General features: G+C 35.1%; 1 protein-coding gene across 1 annotated transcript; it reads right to left on the bottom strand.

Annotated features, from left to right (window-relative positions):
* Window positions 1-1,453: 1,453 nt before the first annotated feature.
* Window positions 1,454-17,933, bottom strand: LOC120474222 (occludin). Its single transcript, XM_039664360.2, has 8 exons — window positions 17,626-17,933; window positions 13,824-14,612; window positions 11,465-11,626; window positions 6,726-6,877; window positions 3,667-3,885; window positions 1,941-2,112; window positions 1,814-1,855; window positions 1,454-1,699 (listed from the first exon to the last, which is right to left on the bottom strand). Exons 2-8 carry the CDS (start codon window positions 14,586-14,588, stop codon window positions 1,601-1,603), a joined length of 1,611 nt encoding a protein of 536 aa, XP_039520294.2. The 5' UTR covers window positions 14,589-14,612; window positions 17,626-17,933; the 3' UTR covers window positions 1,454-1,600.
* Between the last annotated feature and the right edge of the window lie 3,565 nt (window positions 17,934-21,498).

The raw sequence follows: 21,498 nt of genomic DNA, 5'->3' as shown, positions 1-21,498 counted from the left end.
TCTTTTTAGTTTTCATACAAAAGGGTAAAATAAAAAACCTCAAACCCCAAAATTTATTTGATGTCTATAACAACATAAAACAAATGGAACTTCAGTATTTGATCTTGCATAGATAGTTGATTAGTTAAAAATAACCAGTTATTATTTGTTTCAAAAACAGTGTGAAAATCACAGTATCCCCAAATGAATCAAATGCAACATAAAAATCTAAAGCTACATGAACAGAATTCTTGCATATTTGTACAAATTTGCATAGTGTACCTCTGGCACTGTTTTTACTATCACTACTGAATTTATAATCCCAGTTTCGCTTTGTGATTTAAAATTCCAAATATTATCTTCTTTCACAGAGGCAGGCATCTGTTAAAAAAAAATAAAGGTGTTGTGGCACACCTCGGAAATGAGAACTTTCATGGTTTCTGACTTGAAAACAAGCAGTGACCAACAGTCACACTTTGAAAATTACAAGCATTCACAATAAAGCACACTTAAAAAGTGATAGTTCACTTTGAAATTAATTTTTGGTATGTTTTATCTTACCTCAAGGGCATCCAAGATGTAGGTGACTTTGTTTTCACAGTATTTTCAATTTTGATATTTTTAGGTCAAACCGTTCGTGTCTATCAGTCATATAATGGAGGTCTATGGTCACCACCTCAAAGAGAACGCACAGAGAAGTCCAAATTAAACATGATTTAATGACTCATAAATGTAACTACACAGTGATGGCCTAAGACACGAAATGAGCGGTTTGTGTGAGTATTCATATCGTTTTTACCTCTTGTAACCTTGTAACCGCCCTCAGATCACTTGGACGTGACTGTGGTCACAAAAGGTAAAAACTATATAAATACTGTTCGTTTTCTCACACATACCACTCGTTTCGTGTCTTAGGCCATCAATGTGTACTTACATTTACGAGTCATTAAATCATGTTTAATTTGGACTTCTCTGTGCGTTCTCTTTGAGGTGGTGACCATAGACCTGCATTATATGACTGACAGACAACAACGGTTTGACCTAAAATTATCAAAATTGAAAATACTGTGGAAACAAAGACACCTACATCTTGGATGCCCTTGAGGTAAGCTAAAACATACCAAAAATTAAATTCAAAGTGAACTATCCCTTTAACTCACCTACAGTCATACACAAGGACACTTACTGAATTAGTGTCAATGCAGGTGCAAATTACTCAGTCGGAAAGGATTGTCCAAAGTACATTTCTTTTGCAACAAACTCATGCACCGCTGCAATCAGCTGACCTCGAGGTTAGAACTCACAACCACACCCAACTCGCACACAAACAACAGAATGACAACATCTCATTGCTTTATGGCATTTTACAGGCTATATGAAATCAAGCAGATGTTTCCAGTGAAAGAACATGTTCCAGGAAATGGAGAGACTTTGAAAGGACCTCGTTTCCAAGGCAACCATCTTTAGGGCTCAGGTTAATCATAAGCACCGGGTGAAGCCAATGTTACAGCAGTTTAGGATTCGGGCAGCTTTGGTCACACAGTCATTTAAAGGCTTCGTCATGGCCGCCCATGATTAATTAAATGCACAAAAGAGGGAAAAGGAGAGCATTGGTAGCTTATTACTGACCGCGGTCGTAGATCTTAACTATTCGTTTAATATGGAAAAGCTTGTGGCGCAGTTTGCGACATTGGTGCTTCTTGTTTTGATAATCTGGCATCTAAGCAGAGAGAATAAGGGAAAGAGAGCCTCATATTAACATCAGAAAAGCAGTGCATCTATTACTATGAATGCGAGTCATTAGTCAATCTTTAGTTTAATGATCAAGACTCACCCGTTTTAGGTCTTTCAGACGATTATATTCCTCTGCTACAGCCTATGACGTGAGAGAAAAAAGAAAGTCATGCATTTGAACGACAGGGAGTTGAACTTTTAAAGTCTAAAATGTTTCAGTCACTTACCTCGTACTTGGACGTTCCCTCATCAAGTGTGTCCAGCTCTCTGCTGAGCTTGTTTATCTGATCGCTGATGTCATCCATTTCAGCACACAGTTCCTTATAGGTCCTGAGGTCCGAGTCAAACTCTTTCTTATACTCGTGTCGTTGGGCATCAGAAGTGATCTCTGGATACAGACTGATTGGGAATGAAACAGAAGGCAGTTGACATGGAAGTACACGGGAACATGGATGGTTGTGATGTTACTCGCTGCGACTTATGGAACATGTATGTTTAGCTTTAATGCAGAAAAAGATAAAGGGGATCAATAGTCAGTTGGTAGTCATTTAATAAACATTTATCCAAAGAAATGTTATCCACTTTTTTTTAACAACAATCCCTTTGGAGCGACCTAGAGTTAAGCATTTTGATCAAGGCAACAATGATGGTATTTAATGGATTAACTGCTGTGGAGTTTGAGCTGACAGCCTTTTATTTGCCACAACGCAGAAAAACACCCACCATTAACAGAGTAAAGGAGCACACATTTACCCTTGCTCAGAGACATTTTGCCATTTTGCTAATGTGAACTATCAATATTCGCCAAAATTTCACTAGTACTGTTAAAAGCGCTATATAAATGAATGTGACATAACGTAAAATACTACCATTCACCGAAATTTGGCTAATGTGAAATACTACCATTCACTGATATTTAGCTTTTGTAAAATTCCACCCATCAAAGACAATTTGGCTAATGTAAAATATCACCATTCGCCAAATTAAATTAAAGTGAAATTCCACTATTTGCCGAAATGTAGGTAGTGACATATTTCGCTGAAATTTTGCTCAAGTGAAATGAAATATCAGTATTTGCTGAAATATAGGTAATGTAACATATTTAGCTGAAATTTTGCTAATGTGAAATTCCACTATTTGCCGAAATGTAGGTAATGTGACATATTTCACTGAAATTTTGCTCAAGTGAAATGAAATATCAGTATTTGGCAAAATGTAGGTCATGTGACATATTTAGCTGAAATTTTGCTAAAGTGAAATTCCACTATTTGCCAAAATATATGTAATGTGACATATTTTGCTGAAATCTTGCTCAAGTGAAATGAAATATCAGTATTTGCTGAAATTGCGCGAATATACTCTCTGAGTAATGTGGCCACCCAAACTTTCAACTCTATATTCTTCATTTGTGTAAAAAGAAATAAAAAGCAAACTAGTGAAAAAATATGGCTAGAATTAGTTATAATGCAGTGAATACAAGTATTTTATATTAGGTAACACTTTACAAAAAAGGTTTCTATTTATTAACATTACTTAACATGAACTAATAATGAAAATAGTTTCTACTTCTACATTTAGTAATCTTAGTTCATGTTAATCTCAACATTCACCAATTCAAATTTTTAAGATTAAAAGTTGTATCTGTTACCATCCGTGAACTAAAATGAACATTAAACTAACATTAACCAATGCCAATAAATGCGGTAAAATGTATCATTAAAACAAACAAGACCACAAATTTCCCTTTAATGGTCCAACAATGGTCTGCATTTTTAACTCACCAGAGCAAACCAAACAACACATGTAAACATGCACACATTTGCAACAGCCTTTGACCCTATAACGCAAAATTAGTCTATTATGTTAGCATGTGGACATGATTCTCTCCTAAAAACTTCCATGCAGTGTCAAAGGGAATGCATTAGTAAAACTGAGCCTACAACAACTCCTCACCGTGCCCATAGATCCTCATCAAAATCGTTGGCCATCTCTCCTCCCGTCGTGTACTCGGTCTCATACTGGGACTCGTCCAGCTCAGGGTTCCTCCTGCGTCTCTTGCCCCTGGAGGCGGACGGTTTGCGGATGGGCTCGGTCTGGTCGGAGGGGCTGGAGCTCACTTCTCCTGACGGGGATGTAGAGTGAGATGGGTGGCTGAAAGAGCGCTCAGGGTAACTGTGAGAGAAAAAAACAATGTTAATGCTGAATAAAATAGAATCAAAATATTCTTCAGAATACTGTATGACAATCAGAAAATAGGGGTTTTAAAACTAGTAGTTATGACTAAGGAAATTAATGAACTGAATGAGCAAATGCATATCAGAAACAAGAATAAAGAATATATATTTTTTTTCATATTTAGGCTATTATACCCTGTTTTTAAATATGTTGGGAATATTGTAGTAAAATATTATTTGCTCAATTTATAAGCATTTCAAATATTGAGGAATTCTTTAAATGGCCTCATAAATTGGTGTTTGTGAGGACATTTTAGAAAATATGGCCCTCACAAGTATAGCCAAACCAGTATTTAAAAATAGCTTTTATTGTTGTATCGCAGTTAAATTTTTTTAGCTTGTTTTTCAATAAATGTTGACTATTTAAATAAATGAAGAGCCAATCATATTTTACAGAGACATTGCCTGATTGTTAAATCTCAACAGGGAGTTTGCCAACAATGTCTACAGAAAAAGGATCTGAATTCATTCATTTATAATGAATCAATACCATCAAAGCTCATAGAGCCACACAGAGAAAGACAGAGGCAGACATGGAGGGAGAGACTTAATTTAAAAACAAATTATAGTGAAAGAACATCTGATTAAAAAAAATGGAGCTAGTTTGATCTCAGGCCAAGACACGTCATATCTGGTGTAATCTAACCTGACTTCATGAAACTAATGGCCCAGACCATTAGCCAGACTAATGGGCAAGATAACTAATTTAAAAGCACAATAGCACGGCTGACCTAACTTCATAGCAAAGGTCACAAATAAAAGTCTAAATATACCACAGCAAGGGCTAGTCTGAATCGGGAGTAACTGTACACTATCGCTCCAAAGTTTGGGCTCTTTAGCAGCAAATCAGCATTTTACAATGATTTCTGAAGGATCATGTGACACTGAAGACTGGAGTAATGATGCTGAAAATTCAGCTAAATTCTAATATCATTATCTTATCTAATAACTTAAGCCCTGGTGACCATGAGACTTCTTTCAAAAACATATTTTCAAAACCGTACTGACACCAAACGTTTTAAAGCAGTGTATTAACTGGAATGCAATCTCAAATGACTTTAACCTTCAAACAGACAAGAGTGGAAACTGATCAGCAAAAATATCATTTCATGTCACTTTTTTATCATCTGGACTTTTTGGAATGTTTGATATAGTTACACTGTAAAAAAATATTGTTGATTTAACTTAAAAAAGTAAGTAGCCTTAAAATGTTAAGTTCATTGAAATGGAAAAAGTGAGTTAATAGAATGAAGGAGAATGATTTAGAAACTCAAAATTATATGTTATCTGAACTACATAAATTAAATTGATTTGACAAAAGAAAAATGTTGTGATTACTAATCATGAAAAGATTTTTTTTTTTTTACAGTAGGATTCTATGAGATGCATCTCCCAGGATACGTTGCTCTATTAGGGTATAAAAAAGTCAAAATCATCAATATTTCTGATTTATTTGATGCAAAAAAAATAATAATAATATGCAAAAAATACATGTCTAAGAGTCCTAAAATGACTTTCTTGTATGTTTAGCTCCATCCCACCCTAATCAATCATATAATGTAATTGATGATACAACATAAAATTTTCTAAGTAATCCTGAAGACATCATCTACCATGTTCGAGAGAAGAAGATAGAAAAGAGGAGAGCAGTCAGGAGGAAAGTGATGACGACAGCTGGTAAGTGTGCCGAGTGTGAGTGCTCCCTTGAGAACCAGACCAAAAAAAGTTATGCGCACCCCTGGCAATAATACAATAATACATAGTAATGATAGAAAATAATACACAGGGGGCCCAGTTTATCTTGAGACCACTCATTGTCAATACTGTCTGTGGATAATACTTTTTTCTTATACTTTTAATACTTTTTTCTTCATTTTAGGTGTTAAAATGTACATTTTATGTGCTAATATGTACATTTTAGGTGTTAATATGTACATTTTAGGTACTAATAAGTACATTTTAGGTGTTAATATGTACTTTTTAGGTGCTCATATGTACATTTTAGGTGTTAATATGTACATTTTAGTTGTTAATATGTACATTTTAGGTGTTAATATGTACATTTTAGGTGTTAATATGTACATTTTAGGTGCTAATATGTACATTTTATGTGTTAATATGTACATTTTAGGTGCTAATAAGTACATTTTAGGTGCTAATAAGTACATTTTAGGAGTTAATATGTACATTTTAGGTGCTAATAAGTACATTTTAGGTGTTAATATTACATTTTATGTGCTAATAGGTGCATTTTAGGTGCTAATATGTACATTTTAAGTGTTAATATGTACATATCTGAAGCTAATATGTCCATTTTAGGTCCTAATATGTACCACTAAGGTACCAATATGCAGCCTTTGGGTACAAAAGTGTACCTTTTGAAAAGGTACAGCCCCAGTGACAGCTTTTGTACCTTTTTTTTCTGAGAGTGTATATGCCTCCTCTCTACAAAGTCAGAATGTGCAGAACTCTGGGTGGGCGGGTTGGCTTTATGTCAAACTGATAAAACGAGAAATGATTTGAACCATGTGAGCCACATGCTCCAAACAGACTCAACTATGATAATGATAACAGAATCGGATGAAAGATTCTTTCTCATATCTCCAAGAGAATAAATAGTATGCATCCTGTGGTACACGTTGCCTGTTTAAGGGTTAAGCAATAAAGTTAGCGCCAAAATTTCCTTAGCAGGGTCATGCAATATTGCCTGTTTCCATGGAGCTCAGCATTCAATTCTCCAGCTAGGCCAGGACCGGCACGGATCACTCACTCACTCACCCGATAATGTTGTGGGTCTCAGAGCTAAAGACACTGCCAGACTTTAAGGGGATGGAGCCGACACTGGGGGCGGACACCAGAACAGGAGTCATCTTCTCTGAAAACACCATGGACGCCTCTCGCACGCTCTGTCCATCCTGTACACGGTTGACCTAAAAAAGGAACAAACTTCCCGTTTAGTACAAAGTCTGCAAACTGCGATATATATATATCTGTACAGAGAGTCTGACGTGAGCAAAATCAGGAAGGAACATTTTTCAGATAATGACAGGCAAAAGGTCTGTGTTTTTCAGCATTAAGATTGTTTAAGATTAACAGGAATATTTGATTGCGATTAATCGCATCCAAAATAAAAGTTTGTGTTTACATAATTTATGTGGGTGCACTGTGTATAATTATTTTATACATATAAACACACACATGCTTGTATAAATTTAAGAAATATTTTCATGTATACACTGTATATAGATTTATATATAATTTATATTATATATAAATATAAATATTTTAGATATAAATCATATTTTTTTCTTAAATATACAAGCATGTGTGTGTATATATATATACAAAATAATTATACACAGTGCACCCACATATATGTAAACACAAACTTTTATTTTGGATGCGATTAATCACGATTAATCGTTTGACAGCCCTAAATAAGAGTAGTACTAGAGTATTCAGTGTCACATGATCCTTCATAAATCATTCTAATATGCTGATTTTGTATTATTATCAATGTTGAAAACAGGTGTGCAAATTAAAAATTTTGTGGAAAACATGAAGCATTTTTTTAGGATTCTTTGATGTATAAAGTTCAAAAGAAAAACATTTGCAATAGAAATCTTTTATAACATTATTAAGGAGGTTTGGAAAAGTTAAAAAACACATTTTTTCGACACAATAAGTTTTATTTGAGAAGCTTATGCTAAGGATGTTATGTATATTGCTTTAATGTAAATTATTCAATCATAAATCTGTCTTGAACGCAGTTTTTTTAAACAGAATTCTGTGCAGAACAAAACACAAACACACATTTTGGATCCATTGTTTAGACTTTATTTTCCTTCTGCTAACGTACAGGAAAGTCCGCAGCGAATAAGAAGCAAAAGTGCTTCCTGTTTAAGTTTGATTTCAGAGGATGTTCACAGCATTTAAGTTTTGTGACAAACACACAGTGCCAATTATAGTTATGACTTCTGGTACAATATGAGTGTAAAAAAAAAACTCCCTAATATTTGTCTCTAAAATACAAAGGTGTGAAAAGCAGAGGCCATGTGAATATAAGAAAAAACTATGCCGAGCAGTACACGGCTATAACAATGAAAGCAGGTGTATGTGTCGGGGGTATTGTTTGTCTTGTTCTGGAGAGGTTGTATGTGAATGTATGTGTGTGTGTTCGGAGGGAAGACGCAGCAGGAAAGAGGGTGGAGGAGCGTTTCCTTGCAGCTGGGGAGAATGGGAAAAGCCACTGTATAGAAGAGCCCAAGTCATCCAGGAATTCCAACAATGCTTTCCCTGCATGAGCTACTGCAACTACTGATCCGTGATCACGCTACATAAGCAGGGAAAGAATGCTTGAGAACAAAAAAGATTGTCGTTTCATGCTCGTGACCTCCATTTGCACCAGAAAAAATGAGATAGAAAGGCAATGAGAGAAAGGTATTCAAAGGGAGTGTGTGGAACGCTGTCAGATCTCATAGATCTACTGAAAGCACCATGGGCAGAGAGAGAGGTAGACCAGTCTCATGATGGTAGTAATTATGTTTCCAATAGACTTAATCCAAAATCAAACCGTACCCTATACGGAGCCTCTACTAGCAGCTACAGGTTCATTAACAACCTGCAGACTGGACCAAAGATTTATTGCTTAGAAGTTGCTCATTTAAAGCTCTTTGACTTAGACATTTCCCCTAAAATTCCCAGAAGTAAAATAGAAACAAATAAGTAGTTCACTTTTAAAAAAACTTTTGCTAATAATTTACTCACCCCCATGTCATCCAAGATGTTCGTGTCTTTCTTTCTTCAGTCGAAAAGAAATTCCAAGATTTTCTCCATATAATGGACTTCAATGGGAACCAAACGGTTCAAGGTCCAAATGAGTTTCAGAGGGCTTTAAACGACACCAGACGATGAATAAGAGTCTTATCTAGCGAAACGATCGATCATTTGAAAAATATATTAAAAAATTTTTTAAAAAAGTTTCATAAGCACAAATGTTCGCCTTGCTCTGTTCTGTGATGAGTGTTCGTGACTCCTGTTCAAACTCGTTCATCAAAATTAACAAATCTTTTTTCGAGTCATGACTCGAAGGGTCCCAGATAAGACCCTTATTCATCGTCTGGTGTCGTTTAAAGCCCTTTGAAGCGGCACTGAAACTCTCATTTGGACCTTGAACCGTTTGGTACCCAATGAAGTCCATTATATGGAGAAAATCCTGGAATGTTTTCGTCAAAAACCTTAATTTCTTTTCGACTGAAGAAAGAAAGACGTGGACATCTTGGAGGACATGGGGGTGAGTAAATTATCAGCAAAAGTTTTTTTCTTAAAGTGAACTACTCCTTTAAGAATACAGAGCTTTTGATTTATGGATGGTCTTGGAAATGTAATCAGAAAAGTTTAAGTTTATACTGAGATCTCAGACTTTGGTATCTTGGTAAATCTGAGCAGTGAGCACAGTGTGATCTCTTCTGAAATGCTAAAGGAGACATTTTTTAGGGTCTCAGGAAACAATTTGAGGAGCCATTAGCTCTCCATTTAATCTGTCTAGGAAAAACAATTAAAGAGGCCACATTACGCCCTTTACTAGTCTAGATTAGGTTTTAGGGTCTACTAGAATAGGTTTTTATGGTTAAATTTTATATATGACATTGTTTGCAGCACTCTTCCTCTGGGCTAGGCTGATTATAATCATTATCAATTAATATTAATCAAGGTATTAATCAATATTTTTCCTTCTAATATCAAACAAGTTGAATGACTCGAAGTAATGAATGATAGTTGAATGAATAGAAGTAAACAGTGTGATTACTGAAATGTTCTTTTCATGTATTCTTTAATGTCTGTATCTGAGCCCGGCTTCCAGAAATATGGACTTGTTTTGTGTTTGAGAAAAGTCTTCAACGTGTTAAAACATATAGGGGTCATTGAAGCCAATAGTTAAAGGGATCATTTCCCTGTTAAAGCCTTACTTTCCAGTTAGACTAAAGTCTAGCTATCCTTGAGAGAAAGAACGCATTATCTTGATGTTTTGAGACGACTCTTCTGTTTATAGTTAGAGCCTGGCCAAATCCAACCTTGGAAAAGCTGTGTCGGTGTGTGTGTTAGTCTTATTGGTTGCAGGTTAAGTTAAGGAACCACTGGCATTATGGGAGATTGACTGACTTGTTTTCTTTGTCATATTGGCGCCTAGCAACCCAAATCTGTGACCTAGAAGGTCATGACGTGCCTAAACTTCAGGGTCTGAGTGTCATCTGCATAATCTATAGAGAGATGCTTCAGTCTATCTGTATATGTGAGGAAAATGACTTACTTTATATGTTCTTAGCCAATCAGAAACTACAACTTGAAGCAAGGAAGTAGGTCAGACCTTGGTGCATGGTATAATTGCTGTGATCTTTGTCACTGTAAGGGGAGGCGGCCTACAAATTCCTGTGTGAGTCTTGAAGCTGACTTCTGCTGACGAAACTGCAAACTATCTTCAGTAAATCTTTTCTTTCATTTATTATAATTCGGACTCCGGGTCTTCATTCATCATATCTGGTTCTGGGTCCTTTAACTGTCTAACACTATGTAAATGAGTGTTCATCTAATTTCAGAAATCTTTGGTGAAAAAAAATGGCAAAAAATATTGCCATTGAAAATGGACGTACATTTTAGTTACTTTCTATCTATTATTTTTCATCCATTTAAAATATTTTTTTTTAAATATGTTTTCAATCTAGATAGATTGAATTTACCCAAAATGTATTTTAAGATTGTCAATGTATATCGCTGCTACTCCTTGAAGTAGGCTATATTTTGTAATGTATTTCGGAAAATCAAGGTTTGAACAAAATATATTATTTTTAATTTGAAACTGCCACACTCTTTAAAAATCTCCATCAATATTGGCCATTAAAAATAGGCCCCTTCTAATAAATGTGTGTATACTTAATCATTTCATTTATTCAATGAATTGTAAATGAATATACTAATTCAAGCATGCTTCCAAACCGTCTGGGTGTTACAAAAGTTGAACAGTTCACAGTCCCAAGAAGTTAAAAGCTACTCGACACTTTCAGTTTGGTTAATGATCAATCACAGTGAAACTAGGCTGGCCGTTAACAAACAGACCGTATCAGCGATTCATTCAACCTTGTGACTGAATTATCACCAGTGTCACACAGGCCATTGAAACTATTAAAGACTTCACAACATCCTTAAACCAATCCCATACCTAAACAAACGGTCTTAAATGACTATCAAAAACAATTTAGCCGAATTAAAGCGCTTGTCCTATGTATGGTCACAGGGATGCTGGAGCTTGAATGCTGGATAACTTGCACATGGAAATGTATTGGAATACTGTTTGCTTTAAGTTTAGAGACTAGCAATACGTTTTTTATTTTCATCAATTTAGGCAAGACACTTCATGCCACTTTGATCTGGGTGTGCCATTTAATTAGTGACCATGTGATTCTTCTTTCATGCAGCACGACTCAGCCTAGAAGACTGTAAGTGGTAATATGGAAACTCACCCAATCCTCCACATCTCTGCCCTCGGTTCCTACTATCAGTGGCCGGTCCCAGTAGATGTTTGGCTTCCCGTAGCGCCAGATTTTACTTCTGGTTCTATAGGAGAAGAAGGCTGCCACAGCCAGTGCCAACATAACCATGAACCCACAAACCATTGCAACTGCCTGAGAAAGATGAAATTGTATCGTTAAGTCAATGCATAGAAATGTTTTTATCATACTGAGCTAAAATAATGGTAACACTTTACAATAAGGTTTCATTTGTTAACATAAGTCAATGTATCTAACCATGAGCAATACATTTGTTACTGTATTACTTTGTTAACGTTAGAAAATAAAAATACAGTTGATCATTGTTTGTTCATGTTAGTTCACAGTGCATTAGCTAATGTTAAAAAACAACTTTTGATTTTAATAATTTTGTTAGTAAATGCTGAAATTAGCATTAATAAAGATTAATTAATTCTGTAGAAGTGCTGTTCATTATTAGTTAATGTTAAGAGGTTACCAAACAAAATCTTATTGTAAAGTGTTCTCATAATAAGTATTATCTTAATAATCATCTTTCATATTTTTTTTAAAATGAAAGTTATGGGTTATTAACAACTACATATTATATACAATTATTTCTACTCTTTGAAAAAGTGTTTACAGTAATGCACTCACAATGGAAGCCCAATTCATATTTTTAAAGCATTAAAATGTACATTTCATTTATTTGAGGGGTAACTGTTCTCAAACAAAATAGTTGTTTTGATGAAAGACTACTTTTATTTATGGTTAATTATACTTACAAAATACACTGATTTTTTATCCTGTGCTAAATTAAACAACTTAATTGTTTTAAGAAAGAAATCTATTTATTTATTTAATTAATTCTATATATTCCATTTTGTATCATTAAAGGATAGATCACACACACAAAAAGTCATCAATTACTCAACAATATTATTCCAAATGCATTCTACTTTCATTTTGCAAACGTTTGAGCTTCCGTTTACCATATTTGATGTGCGTTGTATGTGCTTTGATCAATGTTTACATGTGAATAAAAGCCTAAATTAACTGTTCATCATATAAAGAGATCATATCTCTTCAGAAGACTTGGATTAAAGCGCTCGATTCATATGGATTTCTTTCGTCAGAGACAGAGTTTTGTTTAAATCTGGCGGAATTCATTAAATATCTTCAGTTCTGTTTTGAAGATGAACGAAAGTCTTATGGGTTTAGATAGTGCGACATGAGGGTGAATATGATGCCAGAAATACTATTTAACATCACTAAATCAACCTAAATACACTGATAAAAAATGTAGAAGCACTTTTTACAAATTGCAAATAAATTTCACAATTATTTAAAGAATCATCAAGTATATTATCAACATATTTCATATGTTACAAGAACAGCCTTTTTCCACCTTAGAAACATTGCTAAGCTACGTAACATGCTCTCTGTTTCTGATGCAGAAAAGTTAGTTCATGCCTTCATGACCTCGAGACTACAGTAGATTACTGTAATGCTTTATAAGCTGGTTGTCCTGCATCGTCAATAAACAAGCTACAGTAAGTGCAAAATGCAGCTGCTAGAGTTCTTACTAGGTCAAGAAAATATGATCATATAACACCAATTTTATCATCTCTACACTGGTTACCTATTAAGTTCCGTATCAATTACAAAGTAATACTACTGACCTATAAAGCCCTAACTGGTTTAGGTCCTGTGTATTTAATGGACCTTCTATCACCCTACAATCCATCGCGTTCTTTAAGATCACTAAATTCGAGGCTTCTGGTAGGATATCTAAGTCCACTAAAGGAGGGAGGTCTCGCATTTAGCTCCTAAACTCTGGAATAGCCTTCCTAATATTGTTCGCTGTCCCAGTTTAAAACTAGATTAAAGACGCATCACTTTAGCCACTTTACCTTTTATTCCTCTGTTGAATCAGATCGAATGCATTTAATATTATGAACAGCAGCTATGCTAATTATTTCCTATTTGCTTTTCTGCTGTTATCTGGAAAATGGCGTTAGTCAGCTACAGTTTGTATCCAGCCTCTCACGGAGACTTCACATGCGATGAGACGACTAAACGCCCGAGAAGAGACGACTCAACGTTGGCGATATGTTACGCCCTAAATTATTACATGATTAACTAAATTTATTTTTCCATGTACATTTCTGAAATGCACTCTGCAAAGCTGCTTTTAAACAATATGTATTGTGAAAAGCGCTATACAAATAAATTTGAATTGAATTGAAGTAGCATTGAAGTATGATCTGTTGTAATCCTTTGATTGTACACTATAAAGAAAACACCAATTAAATATAGACATTTCCAAACATCCTGTAACTTTAAATGGTACCTCCTGAGGGTCCACGTAGCAGTAGTGGTACAAGTACTGGTTATAGACAGGAAAGCCGGCCCCCATTCCTGTCACACTGCTTCCGTAGAGGTTCTGACACATCATAATCATGGGGTTGTAGTATGAGCTGGTGGAGCTTTGGGCCATTGGGTTCACTCCTACAATGTACACAATGTTTATAATGCCCTGAATACCTGCCATTATGGAACCGACAATAAGCACCACCAGATAGAACTTCCTGCTCCGGAACGTGTTTGTTTTGGAGAAGCTGGCTGCAAAGAATCCCAAAGCGATGATGAAGTTTATGGCAGCGATGGCGATCATGCTGGTCTTTGCCGAGTAAGGGGTCGGGTAAGAATTGTAGCTCCCGTAACCATATCCACCACTTCCATATCCACCACTTCCATATCCACCACTTCCATATCCACCGCTTCCATATCCGTAGCCTCCGTATCCGTAGCCACTTCCATATCCAGATCCGTAACCTAATCCGTACTGCATGTCCCAAACCAGAGTCGACGCCACGCAGGCGAAGATTCCCAGACAGAGGATTACAACTATCCCCATCATAATCTTTACAATTCCTGGAGGGGAGAACCACTTGTAGAAATGCTGTGGTACCTCCTCGCCAATATAGTAGGATCCTGGAGGTGGAGGGTAGGGATCAAATTCACTCCGTTGGTCATGGAAGCTACCCGGAGGCCCAAAGCCATTGGAAGGGGGAGTGTACATCGGGGGGCTATCGTAGGGTTGTTTCACAAACATCTCTCAATGATGACCAATGACTTGCTAAAAGAAGACATTGAATGTGTCAATATAAATAGCATCACTCAGGTATTGCAAGCAAACAGAAAATGTATTAGGTTATGAAGTTATTGTTTAAGACTAAAAACATCATAAAAGGCCCAATTCAAACAATGCACTACATTCCAGTCTAAGGCATACAATAGCTTTGTGTAAGGATGGAACAGATTGAAATTTAAGTAGCCTTAGTGTCCATGGAAACTCCTTAAATTAATAGAAATAAATAAATCACTTTATAATATATCTGACAATCTAATTATATTATTATTTTATAAATTATAAAAAATTACATTACACAAGATGGTATTAAAGTTTGGGGCCGGTAAGATTTTTAAAATGTTTCTTTTTTTAATGCTTACTGCATTTATTTGACCAATAATACAGTAAAAACTGCAATATTGTTTAATGTTATTACAATTTAAAATAACTGTTTTCTATTTAAATATATATGCTGATTTGCTCAAGAAAAATTTCTTTTTAAAACATTTGTGCTGTTCAAAAGTTCAAAAAAACGATTTATTTGACAGAAATGTTTTGTATCATTATAACATTGATCAAAGTAATGCTAAATATAATATATCATCCTTACTGAATATAATTATTATTATTTTTTAACAGAAATGACAGACATGGTCACTATGGTCAGTAATTATCCTTTTGTGTACTCTGGAAAACATTACACATTTTGTTATTTGAGAGTAAACAATGACAGAATTATCATTTATAGGTGAACCGTCTCTTTAAATGTCTTTGGTCAGCACGTCGTCAGTGACATCAATTAATAGACAAGCCAAAATGACGTTATTCAAAACCACAAGCCGTGAAATCACTGTGCTGTTTATCAGTGTGAGGTAACAACAGAGAGTAGAGTGGAGACATCGGCACCAGGGATCAGAGTTTGTCCACACAAAGCCTCTGTTTACAGGCCCGACCGTGGGAGTTCAACTCAATCTCAGCCATTGTCCAGCACTGACTTTGAAATGCACAGATTTCAATTCCTGCCAAATATGCCGTTTGTTTAATTTCAGATCATATGGTCTAGGGATGAGGTCACAAACAGGGCAAAACTAGACAAAAACGACTTTAGGTTTCAATTTAACATGAAAAATAAATAAATCCTGAAAAATGATTGCTATGCCTTTTGATTTATTTGTAGATGTGATAATGAAAGTCCTTGTATTGTTTTCTAAATGTATAATTCCTTATGTTATAAATTGTAATGCCATGATTTGACTTCAATATAATATATATAATTTATTTAAATGATTAGTTCACCCAAAAATGAAAGTCCTGTTATTAATCACTCAACCTCATGTCGTTACAAATCCGTAAGACTTTCGTTCATCTTCGAACCACAAATGAAGATCTTATTGATGAAATCTGAGAGCTTTCTGTCCTTCTGACACTTTGACGCATCAAAAAGTTCATAAAAAGGTTGTAAAACCATATGAATTGAGCGGTTTAGTCCAAAATTTCTCAAGAGACTCGATCACTTCATAAGATGAGCACATTTAATTTAGACTTTTATTCCCATATAAACATTCAAAGATCAGCAAACAGTTTTATCTCTTTATGAACATTTTGAAGCCTCATAGTGGTAGTTGCGTAGCTGTCGATGAAGGAACAGATCTCTCAGATCATCAAAAAGATCTTCATATGTGTTTCGAAGATGAACAAAAGTCTTATGGGTTTGGAAAGACATGAAGGTGAGTAATTAAACACAGAACTTTCAAAAGTCTTCTGTCTTAGTGTGTACTGTAGTGTGGAAAACAACAGAAGAATGCATACAACACTTTCAGAACTTGGGAAAGGCAGATAAGCCATTTAGTTGGTTACTATGTGTTCACCTACTACCCAGCCTCCCCCAACTTCTCTCCTTTGTTATAGCAAAAAGTCAAGGCTGCACTCAGTCTGCGCATGGTTACCATGGTAATAAAGGCCTGAGGTAAAAAAAAGAGAGGTTTGGAAAGAACAACACAAGAGCTTCAGTGTCTGGGCCGCTCTGAGAGGGGGTGCCTACGCAGGCACATACAGTTGTAAGGATCAGGTGTCCTCAAGAGAATCCTTTCTTATTTACCATCCCGGCGCAGGTCTGATTTAATGAATCATTAATGAATATTTTGAATGACCAACAACAGGTGAGAGGGTTAAAAAAAGATGGTTCTTTTTTTTTTTTAGGCTGAAACTGTGCAGTCTTAAATAGACCATTTCACAAGATGTAAACAACACTGGTCCAGAAGCACTTTTTAACACTGCATAAAAGCTGGGATAAAATACAACCAACAGAACATTTAAAACTGAATCAAAAAGTTAAACAAACATCTTTAAGATTTTTTCTTTACATTTACAGTTACAAACTGAAACAGGAAGTGTTTCTGGACCAGTGTTGTTTACATCTTGTCAAATGGTCTATAAGGTCGCACTGTTATAGTTTATAGTTAGCCCACATAAGATGGCACTGTTATAGTTTATAGTTTTCTAAACTGTAAAAGTGCCATGGTAAAGTGAATGTACAATATATATACAATGGTAAGTTTGTGGTAGTACAAGTTTTTCTTTTTATATAGGCTATACTTACTCATGACATGGTCAAAAAATACGGTATAAAAACATACTTACACATGACATGGCCAAAAACATGATGTATACTGTAGAATGATACCATGGTATTAAAGGAAAAAACAACAACAACATGGTACATGAAAGTATGGCATTACCATAATGTAATGCTCAATTGTAATAGTACCATAGTATTTTTTAAGCAGACAATGACGTATTAACTCCAGACACACAAAAATTAGGAGCAAAGATAACAAAACCTCTTATTGTTACTCGTCGTGAAACTGCTGCATGTCTAATTAATTGAGAAAACAGTTTTATAATTTAAATAACTTTTATAAAATAGTTTTTAAACAAAAATGTATATTATATTTTAAAATCTAAACCATAAAGATGCATATATGCTATTCTAAAATCAACAAAGAAAAACATTGTTTACCTTTTTGAATCTGTCTTCTGATGAAGATATTATTATTATTATCCCAGATTATTCTTCAAATTCAGTTTTTAGCTGCTGTTGACGACGTCGACGTCTATAATATATTAAAAAAAAAAAAAGTTCAGCAGGTGAAAGTAAAGGTGTTGGTCGAGAGTTCGGCTCTCTCGGTTAAATCTCTCTGGTCCACCTGCGCCTGCATGCAGTGAAGCACATCTTTATTGGTCTCTCTGGATCAGAGGTCTGATTGTTTGGACTCACCACCAGTCCTGAGCCCCCTGAAAAAGATCTGGGTGGAAATGCATGAACGACTGTGAAAATAAACTTCCTTGAGAACAAGAAGTTTACTCGATATAATCTAGGGACGTGACAGTTAGTCAGACCAGGTTTAATCCCATTGGACAAAAACCGCGAGGGCGGGCCATTCCTGTAAAGAAGTATTTCAACATTTCCTCCTTATGGATTAACACAACAACAACGACGATAACAACAACAACATTTTTTAATTTTAATTTGGATCGAAATTTTCTAAGTTTTATATTATCACAATTAAGTGAACAAAGTTATTATTATTTTTCTATTTCAGAGATAATTTCTCTGTTCGAGCAGGTGTTGTAGCCTATTTTTCCCCCCACGTAGGCTACGTGAAGTGTAAACTAATGCGAAAATGATTATTTTTTAAACAAATATTCCATTCGTTACTTTATTTTTGTTTAAGTTGTTTGTTCACCTTTCAAGAAGTGATATCATTTGTTGAGCGAAAGCAATTAAGTGCAAAACATCACAAAGAAAAAAAATAGAGCACTTTAATAGCGCCCTCTTGCGCCCAATCGAAGGATGGCATGAGAATAAAGCGAGGTGAGAAGAAGTCAACATGGCGCACGTACAGTATTCTAAATACTTGTGCAAACAACCTATGAAATAAAGTGCTACATATTATAGTATCTTATTGGTTGAGATTATTTACATTATTCATTACAATGAATAACTAGTATAGGCTAATAAAATGTAACAAATAGGAATAAAACACTAGGATACATGTCAAAATTGTAAATAAACTAACAACTGCAAACAATGTTAAAGAATTTAAGCCTGGTAAACCTACATTTGACACAAAGCAATCGTTTTACTTGGCCAGACTTGAGATATAATTTTAAAACAAATAGATAGGTTTGGATTGCATTAAATTATTCACCATGGCATGCCATCTGTGGACAAAAGAATAAGTGACCCCAAGTTTAGGCCTTATTTTTCATAGTTATTTAGTTAAATGTCAGAATGACATCAGTTCTCTTTAACCTGCACTTAATACTTTCATATCTGTAAAATAAAAAGTGAGCAATCATATAGTAATATTCATGAACTAGATTATGTTCTCATAGGCTATGTAACTGTTAAAATGATTATAAATGAGATTAAGGGATCTCGATAGCCTCTTTTATTGTGACTCATCGAGAAAGTAGAACGAGCATGACAGCAACATGACCAAAAATGGCTTGTTTTACCCTGTATGAACAAAAAGCAAACTTATGACCACTCCACTATTCTAAAAAAATTAAAAAAAATAAATGTATAGGCCTACAGTATGTATCCTATAAAAAATTGATAAATCCGTTACTTCACATTATTTCTGTGCCCTTGGCTGTACTGAGAGTGTCCCCTTTTAAACAAACCTGCATGAAAAATGTGCCAGGTTTATTTGTTTTGGTTCTTAAATATTAATAAATACTCTCTGAGTGAAGCTGAACCTGGGAGGAGTGTTGAGTATAAAGACACGCTCGGGGAAAACACAGAAAGTGCTTTTTTTCAAATATTAATGCAGATGGCATTTCCCCAAACCAGAGCACTTGGGGTAAAACAACTTTGTCTCAGAAGAATTCCAGTGTAAAACAGCTTTGTGACTGTGAAAGTTTCATGCACGTTTCGTTTTTTACAGAAAGTGGAGGGTGAACCACAAACATCATCCCCTATATCACTTATTTATCAGTTTGAATGTCTAACTAAACTGTAATGGGATGTTTACAAGTTTCCTCCAAATCATCCAAACTCCAGACATCACTGTAAATAAATTACATTTCTGGACAAAATCCCCTCAGATAAAAATGATTGCCTCTTTATGAAAATGCTTTCACATTATATGGTGTTTGCTATATAGAAACAAGGGGGCATCTTACCTTGTGGCTCATTTTACCCCAGTTTCTCCTATGTTGTTGAGAGAGAGAGAGAAAAAAAAAATAGTTAATTTGAATAAGAGGAAAAATGCAGGCATTTTTTTTTTTGTTAAGACCTATTTTTCAACCTTACAACATTTTGCAGTTCATTTGCAGTAGGCTTATCATAGTGATATGCCACTAGGGCACAGTCTGGATGATTGTACAACCATTTGGGAAAGTGATCTTCATTCTGAGCAATTCATTTGCATTTAACTGTATTTTGATCACATGTTTATGCATGCTGTGTGTGTGTCACTGAAGCGCTTTGTAGCGCTGAAGTCAATTACTAAAACAAGACATGATACAAGAAAGAATATTAATGAGGGCGAGATGAGACAGGTTTGTCCAGATCACAGCACCCACTCCTTTGTACCGACTGAATACATCAACTTTCACAACTGCATATGTAAAAGATCATGTATTTTGCCGGCCAATACCACAAAATCACTGTATTTCGCTATAATCACAGGTGTTCGACCCGATGTATCTGGCTATGTTATGGCAAGCCGTTTTAGCTTAAATTGTACCCACACTGTAAAAAAATATTGTTAAACTTAAAAAAAATAAGTTACCTGGTTGCCTTAAAATTTTAAGTTCATTGAAATGGAAAAATTGAGTGGAAAAAGAGCTCTAATGTAATTCTTGCAAGTAAAAACTGATTTAAAGAGCTCTCTAATTGAATTCTTACTGGTAACAATTCAATTAGAGAGCTCTTAAATCAGTTTTTACTAGTAGCAGTTACAATTAGAGAGCTCTCTAACTCAATTCGTAGAAGTACAGAGCTCTCTTATTCAATTACTAACAAATACAATTGCAGAGCTCTCTAATTCAATTCTTACTAGTAACAATTACAATTAGAGAGCTCAACAAAATGAATTTTTACTACTCGTATGTCTCCATTGACTTCCATTCATTTTTAATTACTAAGCTCTCAAATTGAATTATTACTAAAACTACAATTACGACGAGTAAGGCTGGATACAATTTAAGCTAAAACGGCTTGCCATACTATGTCGCTTACACGCCAACTAGCAAAATTAATAAATGTGTGGGCATAAGCCTATAGGCCTATTTCACATTAAAGCCTAAGCCAAACAAAACAAAAAAACCCACTACAGTGTACAAAACAACAAACACTGCCATAACATTCCAGTAATTACACTTAAGTGCTCTGATGACATTTTTACAACAATTTAGGAAATACAAGCTGTCAAGCCAATTGGCGTGATCAGAATCAAGTCAGAGCCAGAAATGCAATTTGAAAAATTAAATAATGAAAAAAAAAAAAAACATTAGCCTAAAATAGATGATAAAAAATAACGTCACAATATTACACGAAGGTTGCAATCCTTGCCTTCAAATATAGACTAAATGAAACGTTTGAATTTTGAGCCAAGCCAGAGTTAGGAAAAGATGGATGGATGAAGAACGAGAGAGAAAAAGCACCCGAGTGCCTCGTTCAGAGTGAGCTAAAACGCTGTCCATTTTCTTCAGCACAAAAGTTCTTTATGGTTAAATGGGAGTAGTAGGAAATGCTATATATAGGTTGTGTCCCACATTCCTGCTGCTTATACTGTTGTCCCAAAATGGACCACCAATGGGTTAATGTAATGACAACATGTCCAACGAAGACAAAGTAGATAAAAACACACCAACTAGGTAG

The sequence above is a fragment of the Pimephales promelas genome, chromosome 14 (assembly GCF_988280905.1).
Source record: "Pimephales promelas chromosome 14, fPimPro1.hap1.1, whole genome shotgun sequence".
Taxonomy (NCBI): Eukaryota; Metazoa; Chordata; class Actinopteri; order Cypriniformes; family Leuciscidae; genus Pimephales; species Pimephales promelas.
The sequence above is the reverse complement of the archived record's forward strand: the minus strand, read 5'-3'. Positions and strand labels throughout refer to the sequence as shown.

Bases quoted from the DNA above. Each gene is read 5' to 3' on its own strand.
- LOC120474222 (XM_039664360.2), bottom strand. From the start codon at position 14,588: ATGTTTGTGAAACAACCCTACGATAGCCCCCCGATGTACACTCCCCCT. The intron at 11,627-13,823 runs GTACCATTTAAA...CATCTTTCTCAG, and splicing joins GCTACGTGGACCCTCAGGAG to GCAGTTGCAATGGTTTGTGG. The intron at 1,700-1,813 runs GTGAGTCTTGAT...CTCTCTGCTTAG, and splicing joins GTCTGAAAGACCTAAAACGG to ATGCCAGATTATCAAAACAA.